Genomic DNA, 23,659 nt, shown 5'->3' with positions numbered 1-23,659 from the left:
TGTATGGCTTGCTTATTTTCTTTTTTTTTTTGAGACAGTCTCACACTGTCACCCCAAGGTGGAGTGCAGTGACATGATCTCGGCTCACTGCAAGCTCTCCCTCCTGGGTTCACGCCATTCTTCTGCCTCAGCCTCATGAGCAGCTGGGACTACAGGCACCCGCCATCATGCTTGGCTAATTTTTTGTATCTTTAGTAGAGACAGGGTTTCACTGTGTTACCCAGGATGGTCTTGATCTCCTGACCTCGTGATCTGCCAGCCTCGGCCTCCCAAAGTGCTGGGATTACAGGCTTGAGCCACCATGCCCAGCTGGCTTGCTTATTTTCTTAACAGTATCTTTTACTGGGCTGAAGTTTTTAATTAGGATGAAGTCTGTTTTATAGACTTTTTCTATGTCCTGCCTAAGAAACCCCCAAGTTATATTCATCCATGTTTCCTTCGAGCTTTCTAGTTTTAGCATTTATGTTTAAATCTATGATCTATCTTGAATTAACTTTTTATGGATGGTACAACACTAGAGTTGAGATTACTTCATTCCATATGGATGTCTAGTTATTCCAGAACCATCTGTGGAGAAGACCTTTTTGTTTAATTGTTGTGGTGCTTTGGTCAAAATTCTGTTTACCTAATTATAAGCATGGATCTTGAGGGGGTGTGTGTTTCATTTTATTTATTTTCATTGACAAATAATAATTGTGCATGCTCATGGAGTACATAGTAATGTTCCTTTTCTTTCTTTTTTTTTTTTTTTTTTTTGGACAGAGTTTTGCTCTGTCACCCAGGCTGGCATGCAGTGCCTCAATCTTAGCTCACTGCAACCTCTAGCTCCCGGGTTCAAGCAATTCTCCTGCCTCAGCCTCCTGAGTAGCTGGGATTACAGGCATGCATAACCATACCCAGCTAGTTTTTTGTATTTTTAGTAGAGATGGGGTTTTGCCGTGTTGGCCAGGCTGGTCTCAAACTCCTGGGCTCAAGTGATCTGCCTGCCTCAGCCTCCCAAAATGCTGGGATTGCAGGAGTGACCCACTGCCCCTAGCCAATAGTAATAGCAGTTTTTTTGTTTGTTTGTTTTTTGAGACAGGGTCTCGCTTTGTTGCCCAGGCTGGAGTGCAGTGGTGTGATCTAAGTTCACTGTAGCCTTGACCTCCAAGGCTAAAGCAACCTTCCAACCTCAGCTTCCTGAGTAGCTGGGACCACAGGCATATGCCACCACACCTGGCTAGTTTCTTGTGTTTTGTTTTTGTAGAGGTGGGGTTTCACCATGTTGCCCAGGCTGGTCTTGAACTCCTGGGCTCAAGTTCAGCCTCCCTCCAGAAGTGCTGGGATTACAGGAGTGAGCCACCACGCCTGGCCTGTATCACATGATGTGCTATTTGTAGTGTTTTGAGGAGCCTCCATGCCGTTCTCCATAGTGGCTATACTAGTTTACATTCGTGAGTGTGAGTTATTTATTTATTTATTTATTTTGAGACAGAGTCATATTGTAATTACATATGTAATATAATGAGGTGATGGATATGCTAATTACGCTTATGTAATCATTATCCATTATATGTATGGAAACATTACATCCGTGGTTCACCCAGGCTAGAGTGTAGTGGCACAATCTCAGCTCACTGCAGCCTCCACCTCCCGGGCTCAGGTGATCCTCCCACTTCACCCTCCCGAATAGCTGGAGTTATAGTCACATGCCACTACACCCAGCTAATTTTTGTTTTGTTTTGTTTTGTTTTTTGAGATGCAGTCTCACTCTGTTGCCTAGGCTGGAGTGCAGTGGCATGATCTCAGCTCACTGCAACCTCCACTTCCCAAGTTCAAGCAATTCTCCTGCCTCAACCTCCCAAGTAGCTGGGATTACAGGTGTCTACCACCATGCCCAGCTAATTTTTGTACTTTTTAGTAAAGACGGGGTTTTGCTGTGTTGGCCAGGCTGGTCTCGAACTCCCGACCTCAAGTGATCCACCCGCCTTGGCCTCCCAAAGTGCTGGGATTACAGGCGTGAACCACCGCGCCCAGTCCCTGAGTGTGTGTGTGTGGTTTTGTTTTGTTGTTTTTTGTTTGTTTGTTTTTGAGACTGAGTCTTGCTCAGTCACCCAGGCTGGAGTGCAGTGGCACAATCTCAGCTCACTGCAACCTCCACCTCCCAGGTTCAAGTTAGCCTCCCGAGTAGCTGGGATTACAGGCATGCGCCACCACACCCAGCTAATTTTTGTATTTTCAGTAGAGACAGGGTTTCAATATATTGGCCAGGCTGGTCTCAAACTCCTGACCTCATGATCCACCAGCCTTGGCCTCCCAAAGTGCTGGGATTACAGGCATGAGCCACCACGCCTGGCCGAGTGCATGTGTTTTTAAAGTGTGCATCATTATTACTGAACAGCAGCACCGAGAGAGTCTCACAGTTCCTGTGTATTCCCACTTGGACTATTTTGCAATACTCCTCTTGACGTTGAAAAGAAAATGCTATGACACTTGGTTACTGCTGAGGTGAGGCCAAGCCACCCTCTCCAGACCTGGGAAACCAGTGAGTATTAAAAATAGTTCAATCTTTTTTGCTACTTTTTAAAAAATCTCATGAGTTCAGCTGAAATCTTTTTCCCCCAAATGATTCATGGAGTAAATCAATGCATCTGATTTTTGCCGAGGAGGGGAAATGGGACACCTGAAGGCCAGTTCATGTTTCCCCTGGTTGTGAGCCATCGTGTCCTCCAAGTTGCCTGATCCTTGCAAACAGCAGTTCTGTTTGTCTTCAGCTGCCTGCTTTTTCTAGTCGTGCTGTGAACCTGAACTTGAGAAAGCTTGATGCTGACTGGGCCTGGTGAAAACGCTACACGTTCAAGTTGAGGGTCTTTTTAAATGGAAATCTTTTAGGCTGGCTCACGCCTGTAATCTCAGCACTTTGGGAGGCCGAGGCAGGCAGATCACTTAAGGTCAGGAGTTCGAGACCATCCTGGCCAACACAGCAAATCCCCGTCTCTACTAAAAACACAAAAATTAGCCAGGCGTGGTGGTGCATGCCTGTAATCCCAGCTACTTGGGAGGCTGAGGCAGGAGAATCACTTTAACCCGGGAGGCGGAGGTTGCAGTGAGCCAAGATTGTACCACTGCATTCCAGCCTGGGTGACCAAAAAAAAAAAAAAAAAAGTTTTCAAAAAAAAAAAAAAAAGGTTTAGACAGATGATTCTTGTCAAAAAAAGGACAACAAATAAGCACCTTTTTTTTTTCTGTTTTAGGGGATGAGGTGGGGAACTTAAGTATGTTTCATAAGAAAAGAGTGAATCCTCATGGTGATATTTTTTAAGCTCAAAAACATAGGAAAATGCTAAATCAGAAACTTGAAGCCAGGGAGCCTTGCCTGTGTGTGCAAGTGTGGACTTGAGCAAAGGGAAGCCTTAGGCACCTGTGCCGGGCCCATGCAACTTTTCCGTGGACACGTCTTCCCATATTTCCAATAACAACCAGATAACCAGTTACCCGCCTTTTGATGCTGTCCTCTTCCTGCAGGAGGAAGGGTGGGGGGACAGGATTCTTCCACCCAAGTGCCCTTGCAGGTGTCTAAGCCTGGGCGGTGGATTCTTGGTTCCTCGCAGGCCTTGGTGGGCAGGCAACAGCCAGACTGCCAAAAACACCCAGTTAGATTGAATGTGGTTCCCTAGTTGCAGCTGTGGGTAGGGAGGAAAGTTAAGTCTCCTTACACATCTCCTCTCTGCGTGCTGTGGTCTAGTTTGCGCAGGCTCTTCTTATTCCTAATAACCCAGAATCTGAGAATTTAGAGTCCTTCTTGTTACTTAGGAAGGATTAATCTTCCCCGGCAGGTTGTCCTGCATTTATTGAATGGGGTAAAAATTGCATAGCATCTCGAGTGCTGCGCCTACAAATTACCTTGATAAATGATTGTGACTCAGCAAAGCTTAGGCTTTTGCCCTAGTTTTGGAGGCTGGGGCTAACTAGGAAAAAAATGGAGGGCCTGTTGGGTGTTTCTGCTGTTTTTACAAGGCTTCAGAATTCCCCATTGTCTGCATGTGTGTGAATCAGCAAGTGCTTCGCATCCTGATTGGGTGGTGTGATGGGAGCACCCACCTCGCAGAGCCTCAGAACCCTCATTGTCTCCCTTTTCCATTTGCTCATTCCTACTTTGGCCAGTGGCACCATGAAAGAGTTTTCATCAGTAACAGTGTTGAGGAAACCACACATTAGAGGCAGCGGGGCCACACTGATCAGCATCTGGGCTGGGTGATTGCTCAGATCTGAGCTCGGAGCTTGCTGTGCTGCTCACCAGCTGTGTGAGCCCGAGGATGCTGTTCCGGCTCCCAGCCTCAGTTTCCTCACCTGTGGGACTAGACAGGACTAAACCAGGGGGAGAACAGAAAGCACCCACGGGTAGTAAGTGCTCACCGAGGCATTTTCCCAGATTCCTGCCATTGTTTACTGACACTGGGAAGCACCCACAGCCTCCTCCTGGAAAACACACACCCCCTGCTCTCAAGAACTTTCCATTTTTATAACAGACTTGCCCTCTGGTGTGTCATCCTTGCTTTCTGAAAGTGAGTTTTCTTCTCCATGCCACTGTGTGTTTTTTTCTGATAGCAGTAGGGAACTGTGTATTGGAGCTCACTCTATGGGAAGCGTTTTGTACTCTTGATGTTTAGGCACAATTATCCCCATTTGAAGATAAACTGAGGCTCAGGCGGCTTCAGTAACCTGCACTGGAGGTCAGCGTCAGTGGCAGAGCTGGAATTCAAGCCCCAGGATGTCTGACTGCAACGCCCATGCACCTAACCACGATTTGATACCATCATGCAGATGAAGGACATCATGGGGTAGGGAGATAAAGTTAGAAGGAGGTGGGGGTGCCCAGCAAGTGAGGGTGGCTGGGATCCCTTCATAAACCCGGCTCATCTATGCAGAGCATGGATCCTTCTGGAGTCAGTGCACCTGGATGGGGCCAGAATCCCCCCTCTTCCCACTCTGTCCATCTGTAGCTCTAGAAATAGAGTTACACACATACCTGCAACTTCCCTTTTCTGCATGCCACAGGCAGCCATCACACTTTGTCCATCTCTTAGATTATTCTTAAAACATAGCTTCCAGGAAGGGGGATTACAGCACCAGGAAGCAGAAACATTTCAAAGGCTCTTGATACATGTGGCCAAACTGTTTTCCAATTTACTCATCAGCCAGAGGACTACAGATCCTGCAATGTAGCATTTAAAACACCCACCTCCCAAGCCAGGCAATCATTTCTTTTTCTTTCTTTTTTTTTTTTTTGATGGATTCTTGCTCTTGTCACCCAGGCTGGAGTGCAATGGCGCGATCTTGGCTCACTGCAACCTCCACCTCCCAGGCTCAAGCGATTCTCCTGCCTCAGCCTCCCTAGTAGCTGGGATTACAGTCGCATGCCACCATACCCAGTTAATTTTTGTATTTTTAGTAGAGACAGGATGTTGGCCAGGCTAGTCTCAAACTTGTGACCTCAGGTGATCCACCCACCTCAGCCTCCTGAAGTACTGGGATCACAAGCGTGAGCCACTGTGCCTGGCCTTTTTTTTTTTTTTTTTTTTTTTTAAGAGATGAGATCTCGCTCTGTTACCCAGGCTGGAGTGCAGTGGCACAATCATAGCTCACTGCAACCACGAACTCCCAGGCTCCAGCAATCCTCCCTTCTCAACCTCCCAAGTATCTGGGACCACAGATGCATGCCACCACACCCAGCTAATTTTTTATTTTTCATTTTCATTTTTATTTATTTATTTATTTATTTTTTGAGACAGTGTCTCACTCTGTCCCCCAGGCTGGAGTGCAGTGGCGCGATCTTGGCTCATTGCAAGCTCCGCCTCCCAGATTCAAGCCATTCTCCTGCCTCAGCCTCCCGAGTGGCTAGGACTACAGGTGCCCACCACCACGCCTGCTAATTTTTTGTTATTTTTAGTAGAGACGAGGTTGCACCATCTTGGCCAGGCTAGTCTTGAACTCCTGACCTTGTGATCCACCCTCCTCAGCCTCCCAAAGTGCTGGGATTACAGGTATGAGCCACTGCGCCCGGCCTAATGTTTTAAATTTTCATAGGGACAGGGTCACGCCATATTGTCCAGGCTGGTCTTGAACTCCTGGCCCCAAATGATCCTCCCACCTTGGCCTCCCAAAGTGTTGAGATTACAGGTGTGAGCCACTGTGCATGGTGAAATATGTTTTTATATATTGGGACAACTGAGAATATTAGAATGTGGACAGGCTATTAGATGATACTGAAATTTGTTAATTGTGCTTAGGAGTGACATGTGTAATGTCCAACTTATCTTTAACCTCACAGAGTGAGATGAAACAAATACAGAAAATAATAATTACCAAATCTAGGTAGTGGGTAGATAGGTGGGTTTATTGTACACCTGGGATGACAGGTGTGAGTCACCACGCCCGGCCTTAAACATTTCAATTACAAGGGGGATATGGGGGCCCACAGCGACAAGGGGTTTCACCCCCAGGAAGAAACAGACATGGAAGCTGCTGGCCGGGCTTTGAAACTCCTTGTTCTCAGCATGAGGCCCCAGTGGAGCAACATCAGCCTCACCTGAGACCTTGCTAGAAATGCGCATTCTTGGGCCTCACTTCAGTCCTACTGAGTCAGGAACTCCAGGGCCCGGGCCCGGCTGTCTGGAAACAAGCCCTCCAGGTGATTCTAGTGCCTGCGCAAGTTTGGGAGCTGCTGGTCTGCAGAAAGCTAGGTCAACTGAAAGGGGAAATGTACCACACTTGTTTATAACCAAATGTGTGCCAGCTGGGAGCAAGTCCAAGGGAAATATCACTTCCATCTCTCGTTCACATGATGAATTGGTGCCTCTTAACTCAATAGTGTCTTTAGTTTGGATGATTTGACCACACGGAAAATGTCCCTCTGTCCCTCATGTTAAGGAGTCTAGCTCTCACAAACCGTTGTTCTTCATACCAAGGCCTATGATGGTCTAGGCACGTTATTATCCCTGTTCCCTCGGGAGGGGAAATGAAGGCTTAGAGCAGTTTATTTATCTTTTTAATTTTTTTTCCAAGACGGAGTCTCGCTCTGTTGTGCAGGCTGGAGTGCAGTGGTGCGATCTTGGCTCACTGCAATCTCTGCCTCCTGGGTTCAAGCAATTCTCCTGCCTCAGCCTCCCAAGTAGCTGGGATTACAGGTGCCCACCACCACCCCTGGCTAAATTTTGTATTTTTAGTAGAGACAGGGTTTCACAATGTTAGCCAGGCTGGTCTGAAACTCCTGACCTTGTGATCTGCCCACCTCAGCCTCCCAAAGTGCTCGGTTTACAGGCGTGAGCCACCACACCCAGCCCTCAGAGCAGTTTAGAAACAACCCAATGTCCCACAGCTATTAAGTGGCAGAACTGAAAATCAAACCCAGTCCATCTGCCAGAGATGGAGCTTTAACAGGAGTGTGTGTGTTCAACGAAAATAAATTCAGAAAGCCCTGAAATAAATCTCATCTGGTATGTTTACAAATGGCATTTGGGGAGATTCCGGGTCATTCATCCAGCTGCGAAAGGTGCATCTCTGAAGCACAGTCCCTGTCCTGCAATCAGACTTCTTCTTTATCCGACGTGGTGTTTCAGTGGAAATGATTGTGGGAAATGGCCCCTTCCTTTTCTGTATTTGCTGATTAGAATTCATGGTCCCTTTCTCGTTAGGTGCAGTGATCAAAGTTGACCAACCTCTGAGGAAAGTTGTCCAGGGCACAACTCAGGGCTCCGTAGAACCGCAGAATCTTGGGTGCAACCCTGCTCAAGCACCCAAGTGTGCATACGAACAGGGTCTCTGTGTGACGTGTGTGAAAACTACAGTGTGATGAGCATGACTCGCAGACAGGTTATCCATTGGGCTCCCCTCAAAATCAGTTATGAGCATGAAAGGACACCGATGCCCAGGTCCCGGCTCCAGGAATAAGACCCTCCAGCGTCTTGTGTGAAGCCACGGCATCTGGATTGCTCATGCTTCTGGGGATCATTCTCCTGAAAATGGTGGCTCCTTTCTCCCTGTGGAGCATCTTTCTAAACAGTGCTCCTTTCTTCCCCCAGGACACTTGACATCAGGCACAGGAAGCCTTCTGATTGAGCACACCTGGCCCATGAAAAGACAAAGAAAAGAAATGGGGCCAAAGGTCACAGTCCTCTCATTCCACCCTCCTCCTTAAAATCATCCTAATTTCATGGGCCCTGAGGCCAGGGCTGTTTCTTTACACCTCGAGGCCTTGGTGACGCACCTCAATTCTGCCCTGTTGCTTACTGTCTAAGACATTTTGGGAAAATCCCTAGAGCCAGGATCTTCATTCCTGGTGAGCCAGAGAGCCTGAAGACACACCGAAATTGGGACCCTCTTAGTTCAGGGAACATGTCCACCTTCGGCAGCATTAAAATTTTTGCACCAGATGTGCTAACTGCAATTCCACCATACAATGCCTAACTAGAAATGGAGGCAACATCTCAGATCCTGAACAAATGATGCAAGAATCCATGAGATACATGGCTTATTTTGGCCTTTTGCCACTGAAACAAGGGCCAGTATTAACAAAGTTATACAATCCTCTGAATCACTGTCTGCTTTTAAATCTCTCCGATGGTTTCTTCTTGAGACAGGGCCTCACTCCCGTCACCCGGGCTTTTCTATGGTACAATTTTCCTTGTTTGCTTTTGTCACATTTAGAACTTTTTATTTCATCTCTATCAAACGTTGATCCATTATCACATACGTATGAAAATATTATCACCCATGCTGTGAGATACGTTGCTTTTATTTTCATCATTTCTTTAATAAACCAAAGGTTTTACTTGGGATACCTTCTGTTTTCTCAAGTTTTTTGTTTCATGTTTTCTTAAACTGCCGTCGTACGTCAGAAACCACTGACTATACTATGTCATGACTATTTCTCTTTTCTGCTAAACATAAATTTGGGGAATGTCATCAGTTAGTCTCTCGGTGATTGCATGATTTCTCGAAAGTCTTTCACAGTCTACTTTGTGCACTGAGTATCTCTTCAAACTTCAGGGCATGTTTCTACCACTTGATGCTTTATTATTTGGGAATCTACCTTCCACAAGAGCATTTCATGCAAAGACTTGTCTTGTTCCCCACTGGCAGGTAATTTCACTCGCATACACAATCAATAGGCTGAGCATGGAAAGGTTATCGCTGGAAGGTCTGTTTGATTCCACAGATCTCTCCTTTTTTATTAAGGAAACAAATACGCTCTGCTAATTACTATACTTCATTGACTATTCTCCTTTCAGAAAGCGCCCTTACCAAAGATGACTACAAGTCATGTTCTACAGACATATACACACACAGCTGTCCTGGAGACCCAGCTTTGCCACCAATTGCTCTTTCGTAAGATGAGATCCCCAAATACCCACCAGTTTTTCGGGACTCAACCTGAGCTGGCTCAGCTAGACCTGGAAAAGTTTCCTATGCCCAAATTTACTTGGAAAAATTTAAAAGTCTCTTCAGAGGCCCAGTGATAGCTTTTGGCAGCTTCTAAGACCAGCGAGAGTTTCTTGGCCATTCAGAGCCATTCAAATATTCTAAGTAAACTCAAGGATCCAGAAACCCCACTTGCAGTCATGAAATACCAGTGAACCACCTCTGTGAGTCTCTGGAAATTTTTCAAAGATGACTGCCTGGGAAGGCTGGCCAGAAAGTCACCCAAGCCCAACCTTCTGCAGGATGTTCTATGTCAGCCAGGGACCCTGTGAATTGCCATTGAACAGAAGGGAGGAACAGAGACAGTATGCCTGAGCTTCTGGAAACATTCTAAGTGCCCTTGTTGGCCCAGAAAAGACTGGTGCTACCATATGAGGCACAGACTTGGCAACCTACCTACTCCAGGAATCACAGAAAGTTTAAACGTTCCCAGGAAGTCCCAGGAAGGGCAGCCATGGCCCTTTAGATTTTATTCTAAGTCTACGTGGGAGACAGTGCGCTTAGCTTCATAAAAACACCAGTGGAGGGGCTATCACTTGCCCCAGTATCCAGTCTTTTCTACCTCATCTCAGAGCCAGGCAGCCACTATTTCCCAAAGCTGCTGTGCAATGAAAGGGGAATATTCTAGGTGCTCTCCTGTGCCCATGAAATTCTGTGGTTGCGCTGAAAGGCAGGAGTCATCCTCCGGAATGCTCTTCAGAAATCTGACAACACTGGTCAAGATTAAAGAAGCTCAATTCAACGTCATACAAAACCAACCACACACACACACACACACACACACACAAAATGCATAGTGAGACAAAATGATGAACACACCTGCTAATAATCATGAATGACAATAATAACAACAATGATGATCTTAGTGATAATGCCACCAACACTGTTAATGGCAATAACAATAAACCTGAGGTAATGAGTGTTAGGGTCCCAATTCACTGATGTGAAGGATGGCGCCAATTTCTGGTCTCACAGAAATAAAGGAAAAGTAAACACCTGGAGGAGGAGGAGGTGAACCTGGAGCTCCCGCCGGCCTCTGGGCGCTTCTTGGTGGAAGGAGAGGGACTTGGTCCTAAGCCTGCCCCGGATCCACCCACACCAGAACTCCGGAGTCCAAGTTCCTGGATGGACTCAGTCCCACCCGGGCCAGACCCCCCGGAGCCCCGGAGCCCCGGAGCCCCGGAGCCCGGGTCCTCCAGCCCTCGCTGCCGCCACTTCTCGTGGAGCCGGGGCCCCAACCCGCGCCACCTCAGCCTCTGCGGGGCTCTGGGAGGGCAGCGCCGAGGATGCTCCGGGCCCAGCGGGGGCATCCGGGCCCAGCAGGGGCATCCGGCCTCAGGCGGATACTGACGCCCTGAGGGCGCGGAATAGGGCAGCCTGCGCAGGGCCCGCCATCTCCGGCCTTGCAAAAAGAGCGGCCTCTCCAACGCCCCTACTGGAACCTACCCAGAGGCCCCAGCCCCAAAGCCAGGGCGATGGCGCCTCCCTGACCATGGGTAAAGAAAACTCAGGTCCTTCCTGGAGACTCGGCCCACCGCGGGAGGCAGCTCACGCATGCGCCCTGCATGGCCGGAAAGATGGGTTTCATTGCCCTCTGCCAGCCATGAGTTGGCAGCACAGGACGTTTGGCCTTAGTGGTGGACCTGAGCCTGACTCACTGAAATTCAGGTGTAGATTATTCAGTACTTTTCTTTTGGAAGATCAAATGGAAATTGAGTACGATATCCTGTGCTTTAATTAAAGAAGATGGAAATAAAGAAGCAAATTCAAAAATCAGCATACAAAAGTCGATTGATTCCCTCTATGTGGAGGGAAGAAGAGCTTGAATAAGAGAAGCATTCTGTGTTATGTTTTAATAATGGCTGGAGATCTGCCACCATGCATTTGTCAAATCCTGTAGAAATTCACAGCACAAATAGTATATCTTAATGTGGCTCAGGAGTACATATAATGTCAGCCACAGTTTGTGGGTAAATTACATATTTAATTAAATAGATTAAACAATAAATAATGATATGAGCTCTGCCTGGACATATTCCTTGCCTCTCCAACCAGTTTGCCAAGGGCTTGAATTTCTTGCTCATTATCCTCACACTTGACATAAACCCTGGCTGCGGAGTAAAATCTATCACTTGTGGAGATTTTTTAATATAATGATGTGTCAATTTCAACCATGGATAAGGCCATTTAGCCTTAGTAAGGCCTATCGTATTAAGATTGTGCCTGTTTGCCAAATTTCAAGTCATCCCACTTCATATTCAGGAAACACTTTCTCTTGAGTTTTAGGTTCAGTACTGAGGCTCCTCAATGGACAATACATTTTCCAATTCTGAGGACAAGGCAGAGGAGGACCCTCTGTGAGAACTTTCATTTTGCTTCAGGAAAAGTACATTGAATCAAATATAGGAAACGCTTTTGCAATGTGGCTGCAGGTTCGGCTGTTTTATCATGCTGGTGTTTTATCTTCTGGACTGCAGTAAAAGGAGCACAGCTGTGTCTGTCTCTGTGTAATAACTTAGGACTTACCTGAATAAAATGTGGGGTGTCATGAGATGAACTGCTACCTCCAGTTAGAGAGGCTCCAGGGACAAAATTTCAAGAGCCTTCTGAGGGATAGAAGAGAAGAGCTGCCTTATTCTCTGATCCCAGGTAACTGCTCAGAGACAGAGGCAAGGGCTGGGGACACCCAAATGCATATACTAGGTGTCTTTGATACAGCCTCCATTTCCCTGCTAAATCTATGCAATGACCCACTGAGAAATCTGGCAAGTGGGGCTGAAGATCCCTGGTGTGTCAACTCGAGGGTTGGATGGAAACAAGTGGTTTTAGTGGACGTTGAAGTAAAGGGAGGTGAGCTGTGAGGAAAGAGCTGTTGAAGACTGGGGAGACTCACAAGTTGGGGTAGAATCTCGACCAAAAATCTCAGCCAAGGAATGCAGATGCAAATCAATTTGTTAGGGCTGCATAAATGAAACAAGGACTTCGCCAACATACTAAGTTTTTTCAACAACCGACTGTATTCTTTCAATATTTGTAAGTATTGATCTTTTGGAAAAGTTTAATGAAATTTCTTATATAATTCTGCATTCAATTTATTCCCTGATCACTTTGCTATTATACATTTACATGCCACATTTTTATGAATAGACATTTTCTCAAATTTCTGAATTATTTTGCTAAAGTATGTGTTAAGAGTTTTTTCTAGAGGTCCACCTTCTTGACTCACTTTTCTGATGAGAAATCTATCAGGTTTCTCCACAGTGATTTTCAAGTTTGATAGCTCCTCAATGTGAGAAACTTAATGTCAACTAAGAAATGAATTACCACTAAAGAATTTTCTCCTTTCAAGATGCCAACCATGTTTTGTCCAGTGTGAAATCTCACATGTGCCACAAGTGTTGCTCTATGAAGAAAGGATTTCTCATGATTTTTCATTGCATAACTTCTCCAGTAAGACGTATTTGGTATTCCAAGAGAATTCATTGCCCTTGGAAAGACTTTCCCTTCTTATTTAGCTTATAAAGGCTTTCCTCTCTTGTTTTCCATTTTAGCAGCATTTTATCACTGTGTTTTCTTGTGAACCTCAAGCCTGGTGCTTGGCTGAATGTTTATTCACAGAAAATACAAATAAAGCGTTCATCCAAGTAAAGTTTTCTTATTTTATTTGACAATACATTGCAAATAAAAACATTTTCACACTGAATGCAGAGTTAGAGATTCTCCACCTGAAAGTCCCACATGTTTTAAGTTAAAGCTGTTGCTGAAGACTTTTAGTTTATTATGTTGACAGTTTCAGCTCTCTCATGTCATTTATGATCAGATCATTAACAAGTCTTTGGTACACACATGTCATACAATTTCTCTTCCATATGAATTTATTCATGTGGACTGAAGAATAAAGGTAACTGAAGTATCTTCCATGTTGATTACAGCATTTCTTCAAAATGTGAGTCCTTTGGTATGTTTAGATGCTACAACTACAGCTGAAGTCTCTTGCACATTCCTTACATTCGTCATTCCTAACACCATGTCATCTAAAGTCAGAATATGTTCTGAAGAAGTTTATAATTTTCTCTCCAGGGTGAATTTCCTGATGCTATTTAAGATTAGTACATTGACTGAAGGCTTTCCCACATAAATGGCATTCATATGGCTTTTCTCCAGTGCATGTTCTCTCATGTCATCTAAGGTTGGAAGACAGACTGAAGGCCTTCCCGCATAGAAGACAAGCATGTGGTTTCTCTCCAGTGTGAATTATTTTGTTTCCTCTAAAGCCAGAGCTTTGACTAAAGGCTTTCCCACTTTTATCACATTCATAACACTTTTTTCCAAGGTGAGTTCTCTCATGTCTTCGAAGGTTAAAGGATTGAATAAAGGCTTTCCCACAGTGATGACACTTATACGGTCTCTCTCCCGTGTGAGTTTTCTCATGTCTTCTAAGGTGAGAACACTGAGTGAAGGCTTTTCCACATAGATCACATGCATATGGCCTCTCTCCAGTGTGAGTCATCTTGTGCCGTCTAAGGTGAAAGCTATTAGTATAGGCCTTTTCACATAGATTACATTGATATGATTTACCTTTAGTATGAATTTGTTTATGTGGTTTAGGGGACAACTGATTACTAAGGGATTTTCCATACTGTTTGCTGACATAGGGTTTCTTTCCACTATGAGTTAACAAACACTGAGTTATTGTGGAACTGTGAGTGCAATCTTCTCCCGAATCATTACATTCAAAAGGATCCTCCAGAATGAGAGAGTTCTCCTTTGGGGACAAAGATTAAAAGCTCTTAATGGTTTACCCACATATATCTATACATTCATTTCACTACCTTTGAATCCTAGACCAACCATTCAGTGGTAGACCCCAGTTGAAATCTTTCCAATGTTACTTGTGTGAAAGGAAATGAAATTTTGGGACCCCAAACTCATTTAACCAAAGGGAAAAATCAAGCTGGGAACTGGGTCACACAAACCTGCCTCCCTCTTCTGGTTCCTAAATAACATGGCTACAAGATGAAAAGCTACACGCCTCCCCCATATTTTGCCCACAAGGAAATTCCTCATGAGCTGTTAAAATTACACCATGGCAATGCAAACTGATAGCTTGTCTTTACAGGTGCAGTCATCCCCAGTTCACCAGACACGAGTACATATCTGATTGTTTCCCTGCCCAATTTTGACTATGTTGTCTTATGTAAAATGCAGCTTTCCTGCATTATTCCTCTGCCCCATTTGTTTATGTCATCTTATGTTCAAAAATCCAGATTCACTGAGCCAGAAGAATGCATGAATGACTATTTTTTCTACCCACCTTCTACATGAAAATTGTGTACTTCTCAATATCCCACCCTTTCCCCTTTAAATTTGGAGCCTTCAAAATCATCTTTGGAGAAAGGCATACACCTGTCTCCTGGGTGCATGTCCTTAACTTTGGCAAATAAATCTCCTAAAATGATTGAGACTTGTCTTGTCATTTTTCTCGATTGACATTTGCATACACATTATCTCCTACAGACACAGATATGTTCTGTTCTGTAAGATCCCAACTGCAGACTTATTGCATTAATTGTGATGATATCAATATCTTTCAATGTCTGGGCATGAGCAATGTATACGCACTTGTTCTGTTTTAGAGATCTCATGTTATGGTTTGGAACACAGCTCAATTTATTCACTAAATTCAAAGTATCCAATTTTTTTTTGCTTAGAAAGCATTTAATGCCAGCCTAATTACACTCAGGTGATTGTGCTTCATTACTAACTTAACCCATTACCATGTCTTTAACTTAGATGACTGGTGTACACAGCTATCAAACTTACCATTGTCATACTGGTGGATGCGTCTTTTCTGATGATAGGATGCATGGATATCATGTGTTTTTTCTTAAGGGCACTTTCCCTGTCTGAAATAATTGAAAAAGAAATTGTTACATTGGTATTATGGTAATAAAATTGTTTGAAAAGCCCCAAGGCCCATTTACTTTTCTTCAAAAATTGACACTTAGATGTGGCAAGTGTGTCAAATGAAGAAACTACTTGAATAGGAGAAATAGATTGTACAGTGTCAGCAATTAGAAAAGATTTTTAAAATTAAAATGTGAAAAGAGTTAAAATGGAGATGAGATATGAGGCAGGTAAATAGAGGGATAATCTTCACAGGGGTATCAGGAAAAGAGTCAGCATGTGAAAGTTTAACCCCAACAAGTACATGAATTATCCTTTTCCCAAAAGTAAAAGAAAAGGCAAGAGGACACAAGAGTAGCATCTGACACATGAACAAAATGATAATCACATCTAAGGAATTCTGCTCCAGTAGCCTAACCTACATTTTAGAAATTATCACTCATTTAATAAAACCACTCATTAATATTCAAGTGATATTATTCATTGACAAAGCACCTCCTCCTATTAGAGCACAGGACCCTGTTGCTTACCTGGATTCTGGTCTGGAAGAAATTCTCTTCCTTCCTGCCACAGCTCTTTTCCTTGCTCCAGCTGCAAAGTTATACAGGATTTGCTTATCTGATACCCTGTTAGTGGAAAGAATACATGTGTTTTGAGTTCGCTGTCAATAAATGTGCATTATCACCGAGTGTAAGGCAGGCTATCAAGGAAGAATAAAAACAGTGAAAGTCAGCTCAGGCCACAAGACCTAGAGCACAGAAAACTCCCCAGGATTTTTCTGACCCAACCTGAGACTAGAAAACAAATCCAAACCAAAGGTCCATCAGGAAAAGGAAATTCAAAACAGTCAGGACCTACGAATGCTGAGTCCATGCCTAAGTTCCAAGACACAATGCATAATACACAATCTTTTCAGAAAGAGAGTAATTAAATCTCTGCACAGTGTGTTTATTATTATTCTCACGCAGAACAAAAAAAACATTCGATTTACAAAAATAATTGGTGTTCTATATGGAAAAGATATTGCTATTGTTTTCACTAATTGGTCTCAGCCTAAGCATACACTAAAGCGGAAGAGTTATTTAGAAAATATTTAATTTAATACATTGAAAATATTCATTAAGTTCCCAGGTCTGTTATGAGTATTAGAGACTGAGTACCAAAGAAACCATGAAATCCTTGTCAAGATTACATTCTAATTGAGTGACAAACTAAATAAAATAAAATAAAAAGAAAGATACTTATTTCAGATAGATTTAGAGAGTTCAAACTTTTTTCAGATGAGATCTGTGAGAGAATCAGAGAAGAGATTAGAGTGAGATATGGGGAAGCTGTTCTAACAGTTACTGAATGAATGAGCGAATGTGTGTCTACATATGTATGTGAATGTTGAGGGACTCACCGAGGGACACCAGGTGACTGATATTTTCCAGCATCACATCTCTGTACAGCTTTCTCTTGGATGTGTCCATCATGGCCCACTCTTCCTGGGTGAAGTCAATAGCTACATCTTCAAAAGTCACTTTCTTCTAAAACATCACAGACATTTTAGTTTAGACAGAGAAATCCCTTTCAATGTCCAGAAGAGGAAGGCTGCGATGACATAGCTAGGAGCTGGGTATGCAGAATACTCAGTGTTTTGGGTTCCAGCCAGTTCATTCTCAGTACTAAGCTGGTATCTGCCTTTCAGATTCACTCACAGAGATATACCCACTCTGAATCCATTAAACTTTACTATAAAGAAATATCGCATGAGGTGTGGCATAATATAACCCAGATTTTTTCAGTAATGTATTAATCACCTCTACATAACTGATTATAAAATTTTCACTTCAACATTCATAAATAAAATGAAATTTACCATGAATTTCAAGTAAATTACAGATTTGTCACAAGGCAAATAACCATGATTTACTACTTTTTAAACACGATTGTGATGAAATAATTTATTTCTCTAGATGAACCATAGGTTTCTCACCAATCAAATGGTTAAAAGACCTATTATGTGTTTTGAATAATCTAATGAACTAATAGAAAACATGTTTCCTATCTAGCAAATATTTATTAAATATAAGTCATTGGTCCCTTATTCATTAAAAAGTTAGAAAGTAATGAACCAGACTCCAGCATTCTTCAGAACTGAACAAGCTTTATGCAGAATATAGGATTCAATTCATACATATAGTCTCTCTAATGTTATATAATTCAGGTGTTCATGACAAGGCTTAAAGACAGTCTAGCAGCACAAGACAAGACCGCTGAGGCTGCTATACTGAGGAAATCTTAGTCTGATGATTCCTGTGATATGAAGCCTCCTGTTCTCAACTTTCTCTCGGCAATCCAAACATCAGTTATCATTGTTTCTCTTTTAAATTTACCTTGTCACTTCACTTGTTCAAGGATTTAAAAAGCTCTTTATTGATTTTTTTCTAACCAGCCCTTATAAAGCATTTCCACAGAACCCTAAATTGTGCTCTAGCTACTATATTCCTTCTTCTGAGTGTGCAACCATAATTAAATAATTATATTTCTTATACGTTACTTTCAGTTACCAGAAGGTAAAAAGGTTAATTACCAAAAGGTAAAATGAATGGGGATAAGAATAATAATGACTTCTTTAGTTATCCTTTCGCAAAGTTTTTAAAAGCTCAATTATATTTTATCAAACTTTTCTTTTCCCTCAACACTGCACAGCTCTTGCCCAAGTCCTATCACACTGGATTTATTGAACTCAGCTGCTAGAACATCAGACTCACCGTTGGGCTGTGATGTTCTGCTGTTCACTCATCTCTATTGCCTGCATTCATCACAATCCTAAGTCTATTTCAGCCAACAGTACAGTTAATGGGTCAATTATTTCCCATGAGATTATAGGATGGATAGAAGAAAAAGAAATATATAAATGAAACCTCTCATATCTTTTTTTGTAAATAGCCTTAATAGGGGCTGGAATAAAGTAGTATAATATTAGAAATTATATTGATAATTTAGGAGTCTTTGACACACGATACCCAACCTAGACTCCTGAGAAAACCTAATTGGAGGCCAGATACCTGAAAGCCTCCTGATTGCATTTGGAACACCCAGGCTTGGTGGATTTTACATCGTAAAAACAAACAAAAAGAAGAATAAAAATGAAACACCCATGCAAATTGGAGAAAACTGCCCATTTGCCAGCAATATGGGTATAATTTCCGTAGAAAGAGGCATCCCCTACTCACTAGTGAATGCATTGTCAGGAACTCAGTTTCTCTCTGTCTCCCTCTGGATTTCCACTTGCAGGCACTTTAGGCACTAAGAAAAGCTGAGGTTGGAGAAAGAACCTGTGAGACACCAGTCTTGTGCACAATTTTCAGATCAACCTGTGATGAAAAGCCAGACTTTCACTGAAGTGTGACATCACCTGCACCACAGCCTACCCAACAGACACAAACACGCAGAGGCCTCTCCTCTTTTCCCGCGGTCACAATTAGGAAGCCGGCCGGGCGCGGTGGCTCACGCCTGGAATCCCAGCACTTTGGGAGGCAGAGGCGGGTGGATCACGAGGTCAGGAGATCGAGACCATCCTGGCTAACACGGTGAAACCCCGTCTCTACTAAAAATACAAAAAATTAGCCGGGCGTGGTGGCGGGCGCCTGTAGTCCCAGCTACTCGGGAGGCTGAGGCAGGAGAATGGCCTGAACCCGGGAGGTGGGGCTTGCAGTGAGCCGAGATCGCGCCACTGCACTCCAGCCTGGGCGACAGAGCGAGACTCCGTCTCGAAAAAAAAAAAAAAATTAGGAAGCCTATGACTATGGTTGCTAATAAAGAAGGAACACAGATATCTTGTGAATGAGAACGTCAAAAGCACTGAGTTTTGTATGTTAATTGGTGCAAGTCCAGATATTCAATTCCCTCACTGATTTTAAAACACAGGGATCCCTGACTCCATCCACATGTGGAATATGATTTCCACCTACAGATAAACACTGGGATTTCTCAGATTTTATTATCCTAGCTTTATGCCCTAGCAATGTTTCTCCAACACCCACCACAGCCTTCTGAAGCCTTACTCCACTTTTACTTTCACTCAACTCGGACTTTTGTATTTCCCCTTGGAACTTGGAAATAATCAAGTAAGAATCTGTTTTAGGGTTGAGTGCGGTGGCTCATGCCTGTAATCCCAGCACTTTGGGAGGCCAAGGCAGGCGGATCACCTGAGGTCAAGGGTTCGAGACTAGCCTGGCCAAAATGGTGAAACCCCGTCTCTACTAAAAATACAAAAATTAGCTGGGTACGGTGGTGCTTGCCTGTAATCCCAGCTACTCAGGAGGCTGAAGCAGGAGAATCGCTTGAACCCGGGAGGCAGAGATTACAGTGAGCCGAGATCCCACCACTGCACTCCAGCAAGGGCGACAGAGCGAGACTCTGTCTCAAAAAAAAAAAAAAATCTGTTTTAGGATGGGGATAATCAATTCAGGGATTTATTTCACTTAGAGGGTCAACACTCCCATCCTGCTAATCTAGCCCTTAAAATCTCCTGCGTCAGAAATTAGCAGGAGTACCCTGAGTCATGGTGTTTCTGTCCTGTGTATACAGTCACAATCCTCTAGGATGCTCAGAAAATACAAAATAACTTAGGGGTGGGAGAAATTTAGCAGCTCAATCTGATATTTTTGTAACGTGGAATCTAAAATTCTTGCAATCATGGTTTATATTAGTCTTTGTTAGTTGCAATATCTCTGATTATCATGATACATATTTGCTGAGAAATACCGATGTCCATGTATATATTCATACATAGATATGTAGGTATATAGGTGCATATGTTTATATGAATGTATGTGTTTGAGACAGGGGGAAACATGCGTGTATTATTTCCCTGCTAAAAATATAAAAATAATTAAATATATTTTATGTACAAATGATAATTATGTGTCATAAACAAAAAATTTACTGACCCATTTGTACATGAAGTCCTTATTTAACCCTCATCGTAACCCTGCTGATTATAGTTTATTTACCAATTTAATAAATGATCAACAGAGTTTGAAAAATATGACAAAATTACAAAATTAGAAAATGACCCAGCAGTACTTTTAATTATATTCTGCCTGTCGCTGCCTCTTCTTGCTTTTTGACAAAATTACTCGCCTAACCAAGGTTCTCTATGATTCTGGGGACTCCAGCATTTAGACCCCAGTTCCCAAACATCATTGTGTCTATTTTTACTGCCACATTTAATGCACATTTACAGACTTCAACAAGCACTTTTCAATATCAACTTTTTTCTTATTCCTTGGACTACTTTCTACATCTGTTCGTCAAGACTCCAGTAACATATGACTCCATCTGCCTGTCCCTTCCATGAATGTACCTGACAGTACATGTATTATGTAGTCTAAAATTCAAGCAGAACTATAATTCAAGCAGAATTTTGAAGTCTATAATTCCTTCAAAAAATAAGATATTAGAGAATGCCTACAAAGCTTCAGTGAAACCAGCTGTAACCCTTAATATTATTACCATGTAAACCCTTCCTCGAATATCAAAATAAGATTTGGGCTTTAGAGAATATTTGTGTGTAATTATAACCCAAACATGAACTAAAAGTAATTTAACTGGTAATATACAGACTGTGGCAGGGACAAAAAAGGACAAATATTATAAGAAAGTTAAAGCATACTTATTTCATAAAGGACTCTTGTGTGGAATGTATAAAAACTATTTCAAGATGTAGAGATTAAATATATTTTAAAACACATACATACACAAGCAATCTTTAGGAGAAACTTTTAAAAACTTATGTTATGGGTCTCAAATTTTCATTAATTCATGGAAAAAAATGTATTGACAAACTTTTCACCAGAGCAGGAATAACAACTTATGTATTTGGTGACTTCAAGATGAGAGCCTGCACAGCTTAGTATCTCCCTCCAGATGTCTCTCTCTCTCTCTCTCTCTCTCTCTCTTTTTATTATTATTATTATTTTTTTTAGCGGAGTTTCGCTCTTGTTGCCCAGGCTGGAGTGCAGTGGCGTGATCTCGGCTCACCGCGACCTCCACCTCCCGGGTTCAAGCAATTCTCTAGCCTCAGCCTCCTGAGTAGCTGGGATGACAGGCATGCGCCATCGTGCTCGGCTAATTTTGTATTTTTAGTCGAGACGGGGTTTCTCCATTTTGGTCGGGCTGGTCTGGAACTCCTGACCTCAGGTGATCCGCCAGCCTCCGCCTCTCAAAGTGTTGGGATTACAGGCGTGAGCCACCGTGCCCGGCCCATATCTCTTAAAAAGTCATGAGGAAGGAGCCATTCTGCATCCTCAATATTACCTTAATATTTTAAGGGCACCCGTAACAATTAAGAGGCTGACTTGTGACTTCCTAGCCCTTTCACGGCTATTTAGACACACCTTAGTGAAGTATTAGGAATGCAGTGTTAGATCTCAAGTTCCTGGACAACAAAACCATGTTCTCCAACAGATCTTCCGTAAAAATAGCTGATGTCTATATTCTTTTGCCTGTCCTTTCCCTTCCTTTTAATTCAGAACTGCAGTCTCAAAAAGTGCTATTATTTAGTAGATTCTCTCAATTCTCAACACCAGTGCTATACAATGTCGAGTGACATCTCAGGTGCTAGGGAAACAGCAGCTGACATTCTAGCAATGCACAAATAGAAAAGCAAAGATCACCAAAGAGTAAAAGAGAATAGGTTTTTTTAAAGTGTGAAACCAAAACGAATATATATCAGATTACACTGTAAATGGAAAATCCTATTATCTTGACAGGATTGCAAGGCTCTTGTGGCTTCCAACATCCAATATATTCAAAGCAGTTCAGGAATGGTGAAAGTGGAATGGAATTTAAAATTATTCTAAGGTTTTATGTGTGAAAGCACCAGGCCCTGAAACAAAATATTTATTTTTAAAGTGCATAATGAACACTGCACACAAAGTTTGTGTAACAGGAGAGAGGAAAAATCTCACATTTTAAAAAAAGGAATATGCAACATATTTACATACAATAAAATAAAATTAAATTAAAATACAGCAATGGAAGACAGAATCTAACATCTGAAAATCAAGGGAGAAATCTATTTTAAATAAACTCGGCACAATTTTTAAAGTAAGTTATGAAAAATAATAATACCTGAATATAGTACGTAAAAGTACCAATACAATAAAGCTAAAACAATATCCACAGAAAAAATTATTTGCTGTACATTATTTAAAAAAAATAATCTAAGTACTTACCTCAAGAAAGTAAATGAATGAAATTTAAAAATTGCTTGAGAAAATCTATGAAAGGAAATGAATATAGAGAAGCAGAATATAATTTAACTATAAACCACACAAATAGAGTTTAAAAATAAGTGGTAGCCAACATGCCCAACAGGATTTTCTGTGATGAAAGAAATTCTCTATATCTGCATTGTCCAATGCAGTAACTACCACACATATGTAGTTAGAGAATTTCTAGTTTGGCCACGAATTTGGCTATTACTACTAAGGATATGCCATTTAGTTATTTAATTATAATTAATTTACACTTTACAGTCACATGTGACTAGTAGTTACTATATTGGCCAATGAAGATCTAGAATCTTAGAGAAGGCAGTTAAAATAATGAGATATGGTCAAAACAAAAATGGAAAAAGCACACAAATAGTGAACACAGAATATGAGAATGTGAAGTAACAATTCGCACAATAAAATTTAATAATGAGATGCTGCCTTAATGGGACAAATGTCTAATGATATACAAGGCTTGTCTTGTTACAGGTAGAAGAGCACGAGCAGGGCAAGAGAGGGCTCTTCCCCTACCCACTAGAAATGTCAGGTGATGGCCTGTCAATTATCACATTGCCTCTCTGAAAATGATAATTAGACAGCACCAGAGAGAGGCCATTTCCTGATGGTCTACACCTGTTAACATCAAAAATGTTAATTAAATGCAGACCCCAGGAAGAAGCAACTTCTTGGGCATGCATGTTAAGAGACAAAAATGGCAAAGTATAATCTTCCGGGGGGCACACTCCACTGGAAAAGGAAAGAAAGCCTCAGATGGACATGCATATAACTCCCTAAACACACCGTGCATGCTCAATTTCAAAGGGTAAGGAAAGCACTGTGCATGCTGGAAACTCTCCCTAAAGGAAAAATCATGGGAAAGAGGCAAACCCATGGCAGGATCAAGGTTAAAGGCCCTTCTCTTTTCTCTCTTGGACCTTCAGGCGTTTACTCGGGTCTCTTCCAAGAGAATTTTCCTTTCCTTCCTGTTCTAAAGCCTTTTTAAATAAACTTCCTTTTTAAATAAA

General features: G+C 42.4%; 2 protein-coding genes across 12 annotated transcripts in view; both read right to left on the bottom strand.

Moving 5' to 3' along the window:
• The window catches only part of LOC112128543 (programmed cell death 6-interacting protein-like), a 75,502-nt gene extending 70,457 nt beyond the window's left edge, over positions 1 to 5,045 (bottom strand). Inside the window, 3 exon segments of the mRNA XM_054531299.1 lie at positions 3,401 to 3,616; positions 4,193 to 4,347; positions 5,009 to 5,045. Coding sequence (XP_054387274.1) covers positions 3,401 to 3,616; positions 4,193 to 4,347; positions 5,009 to 5,045 — 408 coding nt within the window.
• Positions 5,046 to 13,098: 8,053 nt separating this feature from the next.
• Positions 13,099 to 23,659, bottom strand: part of LOC129050348 (zinc finger protein 705A-like) — a 118,091-nt gene continuing 107,530 nt past the window's right edge. For 6 of the 11 annotated variants that reach the window (XM_054532354.1, XM_054532355.1, XM_054532351.1 and 3 more), the window contains 5 exons: positions 18,588 to 18,670; positions 16,769 to 16,895; positions 15,897 to 15,992; positions 15,283 to 15,365; positions 13,099 to 14,224 (listed from right to left, as the gene is read on the bottom strand). In XM_054532354.1, coding sequence (XP_054388329.1) covers positions 13,640 to 14,224; positions 15,283 to 15,365; positions 15,897 to 15,992; positions 16,769 to 16,895; positions 18,588 to 18,599 — 903 coding nt within the window. In that variant the 5' untranslated portion in view covers positions 18,600 to 18,670 and the 3' untranslated portion in view covers positions 13,099 to 13,639. Of the gene's footprint in view, positions 14,225 to 15,282; positions 15,366 to 15,896; positions 15,993 to 16,768; positions 16,896 to 18,587; positions 18,729 to 22,595; positions 22,641 to 23,659 lie in introns of all 11 variants that reach the window. The other 5 variants (XM_054532352.1, XM_054532345.2, XM_054532356.2 and 2 more) reach the window with 3 other exon arrangements.

The sequence above is a fragment of the Pongo abelii genome, chromosome 16 (assembly GCF_028885655.2).
Source record: "Pongo abelii isolate AG06213 chromosome 16, NHGRI_mPonAbe1-v2.0_pri, whole genome shotgun sequence".
Lineage (NCBI taxonomy): Eukaryota > Metazoa > Chordata > Mammalia > Primates > Hominidae > Pongo > Pongo abelii.
This window is presented reverse-complemented; position numbering and strand designations above follow the sequence as displayed.